Source organism: Zingiber officinale, chromosome 7A, assembly GCF_018446385.1.
Source record: "Zingiber officinale cultivar Zhangliang chromosome 7A, Zo_v1.1, whole genome shotgun sequence".
NCBI lineage: Eukaryota > Viridiplantae > Streptophyta > Magnoliopsida > Zingiberales > Zingiberaceae > Zingiber > Zingiber officinale.
The window spans coordinates 79897418-79915549 of record NC_055998.1 but is presented as its reverse complement, the minus strand read 5'-3'; the positions used below and the strand labels follow the sequence as shown (position 1 = coordinate 79915549).

The following is an 18132-nucleotide window of genomic DNA, read 5'->3' as shown; positions in this document are numbered from 1 at the left end:
CATTTATTCAGTGAAAATAAATTTAAAAAAAAATTATCAATAACTTTTTAAAAATTCACAACAATGAAAAAAAATTGAAAAAAAAATCCTCAGAATTTAAAATCCGAGACCTGTTTTTCATAAATACGAGTATTTAAAGACTTTCATAACTTTTTTTTTTTCTGAAAAAGCTTCTAAAACATTCATATCATGTGATCTTTGGAATCTCTTCATCATTTGTGAGTATAACTAACATTCCAAAAACTTTTCATACATCTATTATTAAAGAAATCTAAAAATTTCATCGTAAATATAGTAATGCTTCTGCCCAGAGCAAAATTTTCACTCAATCTCTATTAAATAAATCAAGTGAATTCCTTAGGTCAAACGGACCACTAACATACAGAAATAAAATGAGCAATTGAACGAGTAATATAGATCAATCAAATGCCAATAAAGAAAACTGGTCGAGTTAGGCTGAGCAAGCCAAACAAATTGAGGAGTTAGATAAAATAATCGGTCAACTGATGAAACTTATCAAGCATAAATGAATCATCATTTTCTACAACCAAATAAATAAATAAAAAAGAATGAGCCATTCTCTTTCGCATTTCATTCTAGCCCCATTCGACAGTATCGAATGCACCCTAATTCCTTTCGTTTACTTACAAGTAGCAAGAATAGTTGGTATCCGACTTGCTACAACTAGTAATGTTTATACAAATGGCAGCATCCACATCTGAACCAGCTTATCTTGATTGCTTTATCAGTATTTACAACTTTTGTTTCCTCCAATATCAAATTTGTACAAGAGCTTAATATTTGCTAATCTAGTTTACTGAATGATTTGGACGAATGAGGATACAATGTGACCTTCATTTAGAGGGAAATTTTGACATCGTACTAATACTTACATTCTCACTTCGATAATATCGCCATCCTTCAGCTGGGTATGAGGCAACACGAGCTGTCCATTCACCCGCACGAGCTTCCCGTCCAGGCCTATCCTTCTAGCTGCATCAGCAGCAGTGCTACCAGATTTCATTCTCATTATCTCACCATGCGGCCAGCGTATAATCGCAACTTCGCCAAGACCTGTGTGGTTTGATTCACTGTACAAGCTAGATCGACGGTTCTTCTCCCGCAAAGCTGCTTGATTCAACACTTGTTCTTCCCATTGAAGCATCGCACGAAGAAAATGAACCTTCATTGATAATAAACCAAGTGAGCACAGTGTGATAGGAGAAACTATGTGACGTAATCGTAAGGTCTAGTTTACTTGAGACAAATGAAGCCAAAAGTAGAGGATAAGAGTAAAGGATCAAGGATTGCATGCCTACTTTAGAAGAGATATCACAGGAAGATGAAGGGAGTAATTTTGAGTTTTTCCTCATTTGGTTCCGTCCAAAAGTGGTAGGAAGGTTAGGAAGAGTGGAAGTGTTTGAAAAGACTAGTTTAACCTTGTAATTGTAGAGAACAACAAAATTAAGGGGATGTTTTCGTTATTTATCTTATCTTCATTTTCTCATCTCCCTTTCGCTTCTTCCTCCTGACCCTAGCTGTCTTCTCTCTTTTCTCTTCTTCCTTAAGAGTAGAGGGGACATAGTGGAAATGTTGTAGCCCCTTTCGAATTCATTGACAAAATTGACTGATGTGAAGAGGTTCCCCATCTAGACAAGACAATTTTACTTTTTTTTTTAAAACAAAAAAGCATTACAAGACACAAAAACTGATATGAAGCTACTACACATTCTATATAGATTTCAATATCTAGTTGATATTTACTAACCTTATTGGTGACCTCATCGTCGAGAAGAGCAGAGGTACTAGAATTGAAAGTAGATTTGTCAAAGTTGGAAACAGATGGAACGGCGACAAGCTCTTTTCCCTCGAATAGAGCAGAAACAACCATCCAGTACTCAGCTTCCTCTTGCTCCATTAAATCTATTATTTGGATATAAGTAGGTAATAGACGCTGGAACTGATCTTGCTGCAGAAGGAAAACAAGTTCTACAGTTAGGCAGATGTTAGCTTATTACAGATGTATTTTCATCCTCATATTGTGAATTTGTCATGGAAGAGAAATAATTGGCCCTTTCTCATATTTCAGGAAGCATTAACAGTGAAGGCAAAGCTAGCTAAAGAAAGTTTAGATAGTCTGAATTTGAAAAGGTCATTTCAATTATAGAATCAAGATTTCTAGAATGCCAAAGAAATTTTAATGCATCGATCAGTTAGAGAAATTGAGTTTTCGTTCTTTCTAATTACTGCAAAGCAAAATTCAATTGCTGTGTTGGGAGTCTAATGCACTAAAAATCAAATATGAGGCATGTGTTAGAGAAAGATAGAGCAGAACTGAACTATTGATCTTCACTTCTCTTTTTTTAGATAATTCAGATATTCAACTCTTCGAATCAACTAATTTTGAAGGTGAGAGATTTGGCCCACGGAAGTTTCCCACCATCGACATGGATAAATTGGAAAGCATTCGCAGAGACCCATCCAAGTGGTCAGATTTCTTAGGTTTGTCATCCCACTAGAGAAAAATACCTACAGTGTGCGCTGTAGCTGGGCTTCAAATCTAAAATTATTGATTAACTGCTTGGAGGGCCTAACCACTACACCATAGTCCAGGGGCAAACTATTGATCTTCACGAACTCACATGACTTGATCATTCTTGTATTCTTTGTCTAGATTCATGATGCTAAATAAAAGTAAGTTTATGTGAGTTTCACCTTATGAAATATCCCATCTCGGCATAATGTATACTTCTCAAGGCATGTGCACCAGTCACCATGTCCTGGTGCAAACCACCATTGCTCAGAAACCTACAAAACGTTGAGTTTTAAAGAAGAAAATAACAATGAACTTTCAAAACAAATAACGTCACACCAAAAACCAACTTTACTAAAGATAATTTTAAGTTAAAAATTAAACCAAATTGACAAACTGCATTAACAATTTATGTTTTCCACTTAGGAAGTTTTTTTCTGAATTGAATAAAAAGGATAACTATTTTTCAGTGACTAGCACCATACAAGGTCAGATTTTGTGATACCTATGCACACTGATAGTGTACGTCCTATCTTTTCCAAATTCAGGACAAAGATAAGGGAAAAATACCACAAACCTAACCTTTTTATAAAGCTTTGCAAAAATTTCCCAGCGGTTCATTTGAGAAGAACTTCGTCTGTCAGCTACAGCTTCAGAAGCTTCAAGAAAGCTCACAGCAATAAGTAGCTCTCTTCCATCATTATCTATGCTGGAATAGACATGTCACATGATAGCGTTAGAAGTGAAAGAATGTACAAATAGAAACTCAAGATAAAAAAAAGAGACACTGTACTTGACAACCACAGCTGCAAGAAGCTGACTCCCCTCTACCCTTAGGACAGGATGCCCGGTTTTAATAGCACTGTACTTCCAGGAACTCTCATCTTGAGTATACACTTCATGCTCCGAAATGTTTGTTTGATAGGGAGAGAGAGTAGCAGCGGAATCACTAGTATTGATGTGGTCCACCTTGTTCTCCTTGTATAACCAATGAGCAGCAAGTCCAAATTCTGCATGTTCATGCATTCGCTACTTGGGAAAATAGAAAGTGTCAAAATTATAGCAAATTATCAATTTTAACAAAATGTTGTTAATAATGTACATATGCATGAGTTATACCTGTGTTCTAATTTGAACCTCCAAAGGTGTGTTATCAGGACCTTGCACAGCTGTATGAAGAGACTAAAAGGAATTTAAATAAAAAATGTGTAAGATTGAGAAAGGTACAATCTGGATTTTTTAAGAAAACGTTTGATTACTTTATTGCATTCAGCTTTCATGAAACCTCTTATTCACTTAGTTAACTACCCAAAATCAATGTCAAACAAATCCTACATGCAAGTTAAATCAAATATAAATGGCCCATGGACATACACTCCAGAGAATAATGAAGGTATCTGTTTGTATCATTATCATTCGCAGAAATGAGCATAAACTACCAAATACCTCAGGGGTCAGAACTGTGCAATTTATCTATATAAAAACCTATAAGATATGGCTATATAATATAATGATTTTATCAATAGAAGTTCACATCTAGAAGAATGGACTGCTCAATGTAATTTTTAAAGCTTGTTGAGAAGTACTATGCAGAATTGCAGTTGATTAACTAAATCTAACATTAAGATATAAATTTAAAAAAATTTACCTGATAACCACTAGGCTTAGGATTGATAATATAGTCATCAAATTCACCATCAATTGGAGTCCAGAGCCTGTAGGAAGGTGGAAGATTTAAAAAGTTATCAATAAACCATGTCCAACAGTTACTAGAATGTGAAAATCTATTTAAACAAATTTAAACATGTCCAATAACATTTTTAAAAAATGATGACTTAATAAGACTCATGAAAAAGTTATCAAGAAAGCAAAGTAACAAATGAAGACTAAAAATGAAAAAAGGAAACATTAGATAATGATCTTGGAGAAGAGTGGGAGTTCATATGAGCTATATATGAATTAGTAAGTACCAGAACTCACACTTTTCATATAAATTTTCAAGTGCTTGATACAATACAAAATAACATGGATGGTTTAGCAGGCAAGTAATTTTATAACTTACTTATGTACGATTTCAAGAAGGTAGTAGCAGTTCTTGACAGCAGGTCCATGCAGCTTCCCATTTTGATCTCCGACAATTACCCTTAGTGCACGAGCATCATAGATTTGCTTGATGCCAACACCTTTCCGTCTCATCTTTTTAAAAATAGGAAAAAGAAAAATGATAACTAATTTATAAGAGGAAACTTGACTAGAAAAAATAATGGTTGGAATTAATTGGTTACAGTTAAATAGAAGTGTTGGCATGTCAAATCCATTTTGATTTTGGTAAGCACATGGAGTGGAGAAACTAACATGTAAAAAAGATAGTTGTCCTGAGACAAGCATTACAGAGCATAATGATATATTTGGTCAAATATTTGTTGGAAACACTATCAGAAATAGCGTACATGGAAGGTAATAAAGTGATCTTATTTTGTTATTGTATAAAAATTGCTTGGCAGCATTCCAAGAAACTTAGGAATAAATTACTCCAATTATAGTTGGGACGCAAGGCTCAATGTTTTAACTATACACTCTCTGAACTATCTGAGGTAGGATAAATCTTATATAGAACACAGCTTCACCAACTTTTTGTATGTCTATCAAAATACATCCATGTACATCCATAGATTGGTCATTTCCAATTCTTCATCCTTATAATACTAAACTATGAAGATAACTGATAGAAATCAAGAAAAATACTGGAGGAATAAGAAAAGTTATACAATGCATCAAAAAGGTCACATGCACACTTGTAGAGGAATTTTTTACAAAGGAAAAGAAAGAAAATGTGTTTACTCAAGATCTATAATCAGACATGGATGTACCTTGGAATAGACACTATACAAGCTTTTGAGCCGACTAGATAAAGATACCTCCATTCCTGGTATGTAGCTGAGCGGTAAAGAATGTTACTATCTAGTTAGATAATGCACTAGGATATGACAAAACCCATGCATAAATTTGAATGGACGAAATAATTAAATACATCAGAAAACACAAACCAGTTAGTCATACTATAACAGAAACAAATCTTACGAGGTGGATATATGCAACTCTCTTTCAAGTGCTTCCTCACAAACTGCTAAAGATGATAAAGCAATAACAGAGTCACTGATACCCTTGGTTATCCCATCAGGTGATTCTGATAATTTCCTCAGATTATTAAGAAAGTTAGCGCGCTTTCTCCTGTCCAGCAATAGATCGAAAGGCAGGACAGCTTGTAGAAGATCCTGTAGGTACAACACTAACTGTTAATGTAAGTTAGAATTTACTGTGAAGAAAAATGGCTGTAGAAGACCTAAAAGTATACTCTATGTATGCTTCAAGAAACTTACAATGTTTGACTTCATTTTTTGTAGTAAAATACTTTACAAAAATGCACTTATCAAATACTAGTCTAAATTACATAGGACGGCCAAAGTTTCTAGTGAACAAAAGTATCAAAAGGAAAAAAAAAATATTAATAGAACATGCAAAGTCAGATAGCTAGATTATTTTAACATCAAAACTCTATACGATAGTGTCTAGTTGGTACATATGGCCCTACATATTGTACATCTACAACTTCGCTTTGAAGTTTCAAGTTGTTTGTCAGAAGCATCACATCCAGAACTTATTAATTCCTGTAATCCATAGTTTCATACTTACCTTCATATTTTCTCCTTCATTGGTTTCAACAGGCCAGTTTTCAGGTAATATTGTGCAGTCATCTTTTGAGTGGGGAAGAAGGTTGGCCTTTGTAGAGAGTTTCCGTAACTGTCGAACTTTATTTCCTGGAGCCCACATTGAGGCAAGCTCAGCTCGTATCATCCTGAATGTTTGTGGCTGCACAAGATTAAGATAGGGTATTATAACATTAAGCCATTTAGAATACCTACTGAATTATGTAAGAAGTAAATTTGAGATTACAAAATCACATCATGGTGTATCTCACCACAATTAGCCACAAAAATCACTTCCAGCACAGAAGAGATTTAATTTGATATGAAATTCTTTAAATAATAGAAGGAAAAAACATGTTACCATATTTAGTCTACTCTGAAGATTGGTAGAGAACAAGTTGATTCTTTCCAGGATGCTCAATTTTTATCTTACAGGAATTGTGAGCCTTCTTGTTATTTTATGTTACTTGTATGCACATGACTTGCCCTGGACATACTAGCATGCCATTATACTTCATATTGTCTGGCTCATATTATTGTCTTGGCAGTTCCACACATAGTTGGCACGACAAGAAGAGAAAACTTTGTTTTTGTATTGGATTCCAGCAACAGTTGCACAGGAATTAGGGGTGTTTTATGTTGGATTCCAGTAATAAATGGTTTTAAACACATGGGATTCCAAGTAAAAGAAAGCATGAATGCTTTGAGTACACAAACAAAAATATAAAGTGTGAAAATTGAGACAAAACTGTCGTAATTATGTACAGTTGGGAGATTTATCAACTCAGCAATCCCTTTTTGAATACTTCGCGATTCCAAAATGCATATTAATAAAAAGAAATAACAGACCTGAAGGACTGCAAAGCATAAATCCTCCAGTTCAGCTTTTAAAGCCCAAACACCTAATCTAGATGCAAGAGAACACCAAACTGCCAATGTCTCTTGGGCAACTGCTTGAGCTTTGGGCGTTGACAAAGCATAGCTGAAAGAATCAACAAAAACTGAAAAACTTGAGTACAATAACGAGTATTGCTTGAGATATCTGGGACAGAAAAGAATCAAACATGATTCCAAATTCCTCTAGACGAATTGACTTTGACCAGATGTTTATGACATGACAAAGACTTGAATACATGACAAAAGCCAGAACGAGAGCAAATAGACTTCAACATCACAAATTTTGCAATGTTGAAAATTCCACAAGGTGTAAGAGGAGAAATCTGTTCTATACAATTATTTAGCTTGGCCAAGAATGGATTATGTGCATTCAGCATGCATGGCTAATAATCCTTCCCCGAGACCCCACATGGCGGGAGTTTCGTGCACCTGTCCTTTTTTTAGCACGCATGGCAAGTAAGTGCACTCAATGAATCCCATGTTCATTTAAGTAATAAAACATCCTCCCTTCTCCCCACAATGGCCAAAATGTGTATGGGCAACAAAGACATATGACACAAAGTGATACACATCCAGGGAGAGTGGAACTCAAGCTACCATGCAATTTATCCCATCTTACAATATGAAAACTAAATTGAGCCATACGCGGTAGAAATATTCTAATTGATAGCCCCATTGGCCTACCATGTCCACAAAAGAGGACAAAGAAGTGAAGTGAAAAGGAACCATTAACATGTTAGCACAAGAAGCATTTGGGACAAAATTTAAGAACAATGTCTAGTAAAAAACCTACATTGTTCGCATGTTATGCAAACGATCTGCCAACTTGATGAGGACAACACGTGGATCATCAACCATTCCCAAAAGCATAACACGTAGGTTATTCGCCTGCAAGATAGGTTAAGATGCTAAACAACTGTGTAATATATCAAAGAGATCAATAGGCTAAACAATGTAGGTTGACATGTATTTCAAATGTGAAGTTAAAGATCACAATCATAACATCAAGCAATGCATCGTACAATACTACAATAACAATGAATTATTATATATATATTTCTATATTATTTTTTTATGATTATTGTGTGCATATGCATGTGCACATGCCCGAGTGGATACTTGTGCAAGCTCTTCCTTCACTACTAGAGTTGCCTAGTCCAAGATTCCAAGTACATTTCCTACTAAAATTAATTAGAAATAGAGAAATGCAACATAAAGATTGTAAAAGATAGAGCATTCCTTTACACTGAAAATCATGGTGTGTTTCTTACAGTGGAAAGACTGGGGAAAGAAAGAGGCGATTAGGAAAGCGGGGTAAGAGAAGGGTTTTCCTATATTTCTTTGGAAAGAAGGGGAGGAAGAGAAGAGAATTTTTTTTTCTCTCTCTCCATTTTCCCTATCTGGCTTCTGTTCAAATTGGGTGGGAAGTGACCATAACCAACTATGACAAGTAGTTTTAAAAGAAATAATATAAAATATTTATCAATACTTAATTTAGTATATTTTTGTATTCTTTTATGTTTTTGAAAAGTGAAATCACTAAGATAACTTCCTTGCCCTTTCTTTCCCTCCAAGGATACAATGTGAAGAAAATTATACATGTTTCTTTCCCCTTCAAGGAACAAGATGTAGAAATCACTCTACCACAGCTCTACCACTGACTTTCTTTCCCTAAGGACATTTCTTTTGACCCCATTATCCATCACTCCTGAGAAATACAACCTTAGAGTATAGCAACTTGCTAGTTGCCATGATACAAAGGCAAAGAATTAAGAAAAAATAGGTAAAATTGTGTCTTTTTGTACACAAGAAAATTTAGCTTCTCAAAATAAAACAAGAATGCAAGTATAGTGGAAATATAAATTATAAATAAGGCTAGGAAACTCCTATGGAAACTAATCCGAAATAAGCCAGTTTATCTAAACCTTCATCTTTTGAGGTTTGAACAAGCATCTAGAACAAAGTGACATAGAAAAGAACATCCTCAAGTTAATAGGAACGCTTGAGTTTCTATGCCATTTTTGCAATAGAACTAAATACAATGTTCAAAGAGAATCTACCTGTATATTCATGGAATAGAAAACAACCCAATGTGCATGGTACCCAAATTTTCAGAAAGAAGACTATCTTAAAAAGTATAGTATTTCAGATTGAAAATAGTTTGTGGTACTAATAAATGCAATACATTACAAAACACAAAAACCATCTTCCATGATGAAGATTAAGTAGAATTCCAGAACTTAAAACTTCATATTCCCTAGGCAAAAGAATGCATATGTAGGAGACAAGCATACATCACCTCTTCAGAACTAAGGGTATTTTGATTTATGCTTTCACGTCGATGTCTTCGCAGCAGCTGCACAGCACAGATGCTGATAGTAAGCAAGAAGTTAAAAAAAAAAAAAAATCTCTGCAGCACAGGATCCAGGAAGGGCAACTCCTGAACGAGATGGGTGTACTTAAATTGGTGTTAGAATCATAACAGGCCAAATTGTTGCTAGATACAATAAGTTCAGCTTCCCTAGCCAAGATAACAAAGTAACATAGGTTGTAGCTACATCAGTTTTTAAATACCACAGTCCAACAAGTGTCAAAAATGATTGTGCATGCATGAATACCAACATAATTTATTTGCTCAAGATGGATCAACTTAATTTCTGCTTCACACTACAAGGCACCGCTGAATATACAAATTAGATACCACCATGGTGAACTTGAAGAACATATTTACAAAAAATCCATGGCTCAGCTTAAGGATTTTCAAGTTAGTATTGTTCATTATAACGTAAACAGATGTGGTGCACCTACTCACTCAGTCACTCTAGCATACATTCTAATTTGAACGCAGTCTGAACTCTCCTGGGGAATAAACGGAGTAAGCAGAGAAAATCCAGAATGTATCTTAATTATATCTAAATTCTAAGAATAAAATACATGGTATCATAAAGTTTGGATGGTATTTTATGGATTTTCTCTCTATTTTAAATCAAAGGAAATTCATGACGTCCAATTTAACCATCAAAAGAAGAAAAAAATCAACAAAGAAGTTCATTGACACGATATTCAAGCCCAATTGATTATATTAATACATGAAAAATATATAATTGAAATTTAATGAGCATATGAATGAGGCTTATCAGTTCTAGCCAAGGTCGAGTAGACACATCACAGATTCAAGTTTCTTTATATAAGTTTGTTAAACATCTAACATGTGAAAACATGTGGCAGCAAGGTTTACAAGTTTAGTTTTATCCAAGGTGGCCAACAAAAAGTCTGTGCCCCAGCAGATGGTCTTCTTTTGATTTTTTTTCACCTTTCCAAAGGCGATGTACATACATGGGGATGTGAAACACTTAATGGTATGTTACTGAAGCCTTAAGCTCGTATAAGAAAAACCCTACCAGTGTTATTTGAAAGGTTTCAGAGGCTATGAAGGCAAAATAACCCCATAACTGGTGTACCTGTCTGGACTCATGCTTTTTTAATTCACTCTAAGAAATAATCCTAAGAAGTTTTGCCTAATACAATCACTTGCCTCAGATTGAATAGACAAATAACATACACCACATAAACTTCTTTGACCATTTTGAAATACAGTCAAACCATCAAATCACCATGTTGATATGCAACTCTAACCTTTTGGTTAGGTAGTGCAAAATTGCCAACATTTTATTCCCATTAAAAGTCATATGGGTTATTGTGCAGTATAAGATTAGTTGCATTGCACAAATGTTGGAAATGACATTTTTAAACTTTTCTTCAACAAATAGATATCATAAATACAATTAATTAAATCAATAGTCATCCAGCTTAACTTCACTACTTTCTCAATTCAGCACTTCTATTTTTGTATCAATATTCAAAACAAACTTTGAAATCTCTTTTCAGCACTTGAAGAGTGATATTAATAGTCAAGTACATTTTAGCAAGTTCTCCTGCATTTAATATCATCAGTGCCCTAGGGGTATGTACAAAATATAATGTAAAACGTGATAAATATTTACATTTTCTTAAAAAAAAATCAATGATATAGTGGCATGCCTGGTTTATATAGCTTAGTTTTGAAACACCAGCAACCAAATGTGCCACATCATCACCAAACTCTCCCTCAATAGTCCTGAAGTTTTCTAATGTGTCATCAATTACATCGTGTAGTATGCCAGCTACAACTGTGTTCACTGCCTGCAATAGATTCACTATTAATCAGTACAGACAAAAGAAAGAACCAATGACAATTGCACATCTAAAATAAGTATACATCCTTGATGTAGAGATTAAGCATGACTAGAGCCATCAAAGGAATCTATATACCCTGTCTCCACCCATTGGGACTAAAGCGGCTAAAATCTTTCCGGTATGAATGCAATGCGTAACATAAGGCTCTCCTGTTTTCCTAAATTGAGTTAAATGTGCTTTGCTAGCAAATGCAATAGCTTTCTGCACCTGGAGAGCCAAACAAAGGATAATTAAGAAGAATCTAGATAACAAATGTACTAGAAGCTCAGACAGAAAACCTTTATTTCTTTAAAGATTGGGTATTCTGTTACATCTACTCCTTCTAGTATTTGAGAATCTGCATCAAAGAATAGAATTAGGAAATCCGGCAGTGTGTAAAAGGGAAAAAAGAAAATACCATTACAGACAACAGGGTTTCATGCTTGATTAATTAGATTAATTTAATTTGTATTCGACAAAATTTATTAACTACTTTTGAAATAAAGTGCAATGCTTCATTTCAGGTCATGTCAGGAACTCTAATGCCGCTTTTAATTTTCAAGATTGTTGCATCACGTGTGCTAGGACCTAGCAGTACCATAGAACATCAAGATGTTTATATTGGTAAATTCCAAAAGAGATATTAGAACATATTGCTGATGAAAGTGTGAAAACTAGTCCCAGGTTTGAACAGTTTGTAATGCAATGATTTCATGTCCAACACAATTATCAGTTTTCTTTGCATCTTATGGTTAAGATATTCCAAATACACTTATCAATACCACTCAATAGTAGAAAAAACTATTTCTTTATCTGTATTAAACTTCAAATTTATCAAAAAAGTAGTGACTGGGGTCTTAAAGCTGTAGTTAACTAAAACAAACCAGTATAGATATTTGTTAGAGCATATACTATATGTCCTTCCAAATGCTAATTTATTACATTCAAGTTTCTTTTAGAGTTTAGAAAATGACAAATGATAGGTTTCTCTTCTTCCACTGGTCTCACTCAACATCTCAGACTAGAAAATCCGAAATAGAAAGACCAATTAATCGATTGAAATTTGAAACAATTGGTTCTGATAAAGGAATTTAGGTCAAAACCTCTCAATGATTCAGATTTTAAGTTTGGTTCATGTTGAAGATAGGATGGTCCACACCCATATTCTCAAATATTCAAGGATGGCTTCCCTGGATTTGGTACATGTTGAAGCTAGGATGGTCCACGTCCATAGTCTCGAATAAACAATCATGGCTGTCCTTGAAGTCTATAATTGAGAGGGTGTGCCCCTCCCAAGTAACTAGTCATTTTAGTACAAAATATGCTCCCACTTCAGCATTGTTTTAGAGTCAAACTCATGCCTCTAAGTCATGATGGCCATGAGGGGACATGCTGGACCTAGGATGTTCCAAACCAACAATCCCACAAGGACCGATGCAGTAGATTATGGAGGAGGTTGAAGCTAGGATTTTCCATTTCCATAGGTCCACATAGAAGAATGTAGCAGTTTAGTCTCTATATACCAAGAGGATGCCCCTCTCCCAACTGATTATTCCATTTTTTTGATAAGAATGAATTTCACCCCATTTCAATAGTGTTAATTCTGGTCTAAGCATGGACAATAACAATATAGGTGTATTGGGTTAGAGTGATAATATTAAAAAGCTTGAGCAGAACAGAAATATCAATAAATGACTGTATATTGCTATGAAATTGTAGGTATAGAACCAATGTGCATCAATCCTTTGTCATATTACTATGAACCATGGTATTAAGCCAACCAAATTAAACACTCTCATCCTTTATCAGTTGATTTTCGTCAGATTGTGCTTCTCCAATTTCAGTCCCATTCTTGTAAATACACGAATGGACATTTGAATTCTCAAGCTCAATGGCACTCCATAACCAATAGATTGGAATATCGAACTAGAGAGCAAGGAAGTAATCCCATTTCCACAACAACACCGAGATCAAAAAGAGTAACTAGGCAAACCAAAAGATGGGAGAAAGGGAACCGCACCGGGTCGCTGTTCCACCCTCGGCCACAAGAAATCGACCTTGGTGGAGAGGCACGCGCCGGAGGCGATGGCGACGGCCGTCACGGCTACCTGCGCGAGCGTTGACCCCACCGCTGCGTGCGCCGCCCCGGTACCGCCAGCGGCCTCGGCCGCAGCGGCTATCGCGTTTCCCGCGGCCAGGACGGTCCCGATCGGGGGAGGAGAGGCAGCGATCCGAGCGGCGACGTGATCGAGGACGCAGCGGATTCGAGGGGCGCCGCAGCCACGCAGCGCGGCCGGCAGGAGGGCGTGGCGGGAGCTCCGGAGGCGCATCATAGCGGGGCGGTTCCGCAGAGGACTGCCCAGTCCGGCGCAGGCCGACATGGTAGATCCAGATCTCTAGGGCTCGACGCTCGCCTCGCTCGCCCTCATCCGCACCTCCTTCGAGACGCGATGACGAAGGCGGTCGGTGACGGTGGTTGAGTGTGTGGTGGGGAAGAAAGAGAGAGCGAGTAGGCCGTAGAGTAAAACTAAGTAGATTTCACTTTAGCACCCTGATATTTTCGAAATTCTTATATTCATCCCCCAGTAGTACAATAAATTTGCATTATAAATCCTGCAATAACACGTAAAAATAAATAAGTTTAATATTTTTTAAATTTAATAAAATTAAAATTATTGTTGATTATCAATTTAGTAAAAAATTATTTAAATTTATCAAAAATAATTTTTTAATTACGATATTAGCTATGTAATTGCTATAATAATTTCAAAATTATTTTTACTGAATTTAAATAGTTTTATTCAAATTGATAACAATGCTCTATATATAATATTTTAAATCAATTAGAGTAATTGTATTTTAAAATAACGGTATTTATTACGATAGAAAATATACTAAGTATTATTTTAATATTAAAAAAAAACTCTTTTTGAAAAAAAAATGATAATAAAAAATAATTTTATTATTTGTAAAACTAGGTATCTAAATTTTGTCCGATTAATCTTATATATATAGATGGTCTTCATTCTTGATTGGCTTATTAGGTAGTAGGTATCCAAGTACAACTTGTATACACTTTGATAGGTGGATTTAGGGTCCCCAGGGCGTAGCACAGATGGGGAGTGCATGGTTCTGTGGCTGAAAGGTCCAGGGGTCGATCCCCGAGGTGTCACTGCCTGGGGTTAACGTCTCCGCTATGCACTTTCCACCTGTGTACCTGCATTTACCTCCCTCCATATCCGTGGGACCGGCTCTAGGGGGGCCGCTGATGTGGCGGTTCCACATTTTTTTGATAGGTGGATTTAGGAGGTTGAAATGAGAATGAAATATATTTCATTTTCATTCCTGGTGTTTGGTAAATAGGAATTGGAATCAAAATAAATGTTTGATACCTTTGATTTTATAATCCTCCTTCCTTAGGATATCATTAAATTCATTCCTCCCCATTTCTTCCTCTCTTTTTTTTCCGGATAGCCCAATCCCAAGTCGTCTGAGCCTTTTATCCTCCTGAGCCTCTTCTCTGCACGAGCATCTTCTCTGCCCCTGTTTTTCCTCACCCGCTCGAGCCTCTAATATTCTTCTCCTCCTTCTTCTCTTTTTCTCGGTTGCACCCTCTTTTTTATCTACCTTTCTTCTAGGTGCCTATTTCTCCTACCCCTCCCTGCTCGATCATCCGAACTGCTGCCATCGAAGCTACTTCTCCCCCTTCCTCCTCTTGCCTTTCTTCTACCCTCTTCCCCTTCTCTTCCTCCTCCCAACTGAAGCTTCATATGTAGGATTGAGAAGCGTTAGAGAGGGGTGAATAGCGCTCGTAGTTTTTTCACTCGTTTCAACAGTTCGAGTAAAAATGTAGCGGAAATAAGAAATAAAGCAGAAGCAAAAACAAGCGCTAACATTTTTCTTTTACTTAGTTCGGAGCATGTGGCGACTCCTACTCCAAGGCTCACACTCGTTGAGTGTTTACTTTAGGCAATTCACTATCAATCCAGAAATTACAAGTACAATAATTAAAGTACAATAATTGAAATTATACCGACAACTACAAATAAGGAATTTCGGGCTTCCAGTTGTCGAAGTTGTGTTACAGCTTCATTGAATTGTCTTTTGAGCAGCATGCAGTATAAAGATTATGAAGAACAAGTATATTTTAGCACCTGCTCGAGATTGGCTTAAATAGCTTGCTGAAGGCGCCTTCAGCCTCCATGGAAGGTGTTAGGGCCATTTGGTGCTAGAGGGGGGAGGGGGGTGAATAGCTCGTTGCGCTTTGGTTGCTTGCTCCATGATGATGATTTACAGCAGATAGTCTTCACAACAAGCTCACAATGCTAACAATAGAATTTACTTGGTATCCACCTCAAGAAGAGGTGACTAATCCAAGGATCCACATGCGACACACACTCCACTAATCAAAACACTCCTTCTCAGTAACTACCGAAGGCGGAGAAGCCTTGTACAAACTCTCAATACAAGAAGAAAGAAAAGGGAAGCAAATATAAGTAAGATCTTACAAGATTTACAGTATGAAACTCTAACCCTAGCTTCTTCTTTTTGTGTGGAACGCCTCTTGATCTTGGAAGTGCAGCAACCCTTTGCTCCAAGAAAGGTTCAAGAACTGGCATGAATCTCTGAGAGTGATCGCTGGTAGTAGAGTGAAAGAACTTCGGAGAAGACGCTCGCCAATGGCTTTATCCTGCACAGCGGTTGTCTCCCAATCGATCGGCTGATTGATTGGGAAAGTTGAATCGATCGGTTGATCGATTCAACCTTCATCTGTGTTCTCTGAAAAACGCTTGAATCGATCGACTGATCGATTCAGGCTTTCTCGTGATTGTGTAAGAAAAATCAGCCTCTAATTGATCGACCGATCGATTAGATGTGCCCAATCGATTGGCTAATCAATTGGGAAGCGTTCTGTGCCTATGATAAAGGCTCCTAATTGATCGATCGATCGATCGATTAGGTCGCTGCTTGTCGCAGCACAGTGCCAATCGATCGGTCTCCCCTTGACTTGCTTAAACTAAGTCTAGGGTCCCTAAATCCAACATCCGACCAACCATGACCTGTTGGAACCTCATCCCTAGCATCCGGTTAACCTTGACATGCTAGGACTCCTTCACCAAGTGTTCGGTCAATCTCTTTGACCCACTTGGACTTTTCTCCTCGTGCCAAGTGTCCGGTCAACCTTGACCCACTTGGACTTATCGTCTTGTGTCAAGTGTCTGATCCTCCATTACCCACTTGGAGTTCCACCATTTGTCCGGTCACCCTTGACCCATCTAGATTTCCTCTTGCCAAGTATCCGGTCAATCCTTTAACCTACTTGGACTTCCCAACACCAGGTGTTCGGTCAATTTTGACCCACCTGGAATTCCACATGCTTGGCTTCACTCACTAGGACTTTCACCTAGCTTCACTCACCAGGATTTTCACCTTGCTTCACTCACCAGGATTTTCACCTTACTTCACTCACCAGGATTTTCCTTTGCTTGGCTTCAATCACTAGGACTTTAACATTGTTTAGCTTCACTCACCGGGATTTTCACCTAGCTTCACTTACCAAGACTTTCCAACTGCTTAACCTCTAGTTAGGACTTTTCTAGTCAAGTATCCGGTCAGCTTTAACCCACTTGACTCTTCTTCACACCAATCTGGTCAAACCTTGACCAGAGGAGAATTGCACCAGCAATCTCCTCAATCGGACAATTGCACCTGCAATCTCCACGTATTGTCTAACATCGAAACTCAAACATCAAGACTCAGGCTTGAGCCAACTCAAGCCTAATCAACCTGGTGAACCTTGATCCAGGGGATATTGCACCAATAATCTTCCTCTTTTTGATGTTTGACAATACCTTTAAGTTAGGTTAATCCATAGCCTCAACTTCTTCCTCATGCCAAAGCATGAATGAGGGTTCCTTCATTCTCTCCCTTTCCTAGAGGGCAAACTTCCTCTTAAGGTAATGAAGGTATAGTACAGACCCTGCATTCTCCCCCTAACTTTCTTAGAGGGGCAAAAACTTAACTTAAACCCAACATTCTCCCCCTATTTGCACACATAAAAAACTTTCCCCCTGAAAAGTTACCCAACATTGTTCACAACCTCACATGTTGTTCACAACACCACAATGAAGGTCTCATACCCTTCATTGTATCCAATGCTCATTCGTGAGCATTAACCATTTTATAAACACAATGAAGATCTCATACCCTTCATTGTATCCAATGCTCACCCTTAAGCATATACAACTATACAATGAAGAAATCCACTCTTCATTGTTTCCTAATGCTCAACCTTGAGCATTTGTCCAAAAGAAGGATATACCACCTTCCACAGCTTCGGAAAATAATTTCCATGTCTTTTGTCACGCCCCGGGGGAGTCCCTGTCCCAAGAAATTTCGACAGCATCTCCCCTGTACATGTGACAATCTGAAACTTTTCTACATCCATAGTCATACACGGCCAACACGGCCGGAACATATGTATATAACAACAAATAAATAAGTAAACAATCACATCATCCACGCAGTTAAATAGTGAACTAAAACAAATGATAAGTAAACATCTCAAATCATTCTACTCAACTACACTCATAAAGCACAAAACCGATATCCTATTCAATTACACTCATAAAGCACAAAAACTCAACGACGCAAATAAAGTCAACTTACATCTTCTGCTGCCCAGGCAGACATGTAGAAGATCATATCGAATAAAAATCCATCAACAAGTAAAAATTCATACAAGATCCAAAGTATTAAAACAGAACAAGTCTAAACATA

The 18132-nt window shown here is 36.9% G+C and overlaps 1 protein-coding gene across 3 annotated transcripts; it reads right to left on the bottom strand.

The window, feature by feature from the left end:
* Positions 1-711: 711 nt before the first annotated feature.
* Positions 712-13865, bottom strand: LOC122001614. 3 transcript variants are annotated; one of them, XM_042556446.1, is made up of 18 exons: positions 13373-13863; positions 11652-11710; positions 11449-11580; positions 11179-11319; positions 9437-9493; positions 7931-8025; positions 7090-7222; positions 6227-6403; positions 5615-5808; positions 5404-5470; positions 4596-4729; positions 4182-4248; positions 3653-3715; positions 3327-3562; positions 3116-3242; positions 2716-2808; positions 1769-1969; positions 712-1183 (listed from the first exon to the last, which is right to left on the bottom strand). In XM_042556446.1, the coding sequence occupies exons 1-18, from the start codon at positions 13731-13733 to the stop codon at positions 890-892; spliced, it is 2631 nt and encodes an 876-aa protein (XP_042412380.1). In that variant the 5' UTR covers positions 13734-13863; the 3' UTR covers positions 712-889. The 3 variants fall into 3 exon arrangements, with proteins under 3 accessions (XP_042412380.1, XP_042412382.1, XP_042412381.1); XM_042556447.1 differs by having other exon boundaries at positions 1140-1649; positions 13373-13865; XM_042556448.1 differs by lacking the exon at positions 1769-1969 and having other exon boundaries at positions 13373-13864.
* Positions 13866-18132: the final 4267 nt, after the last annotated feature.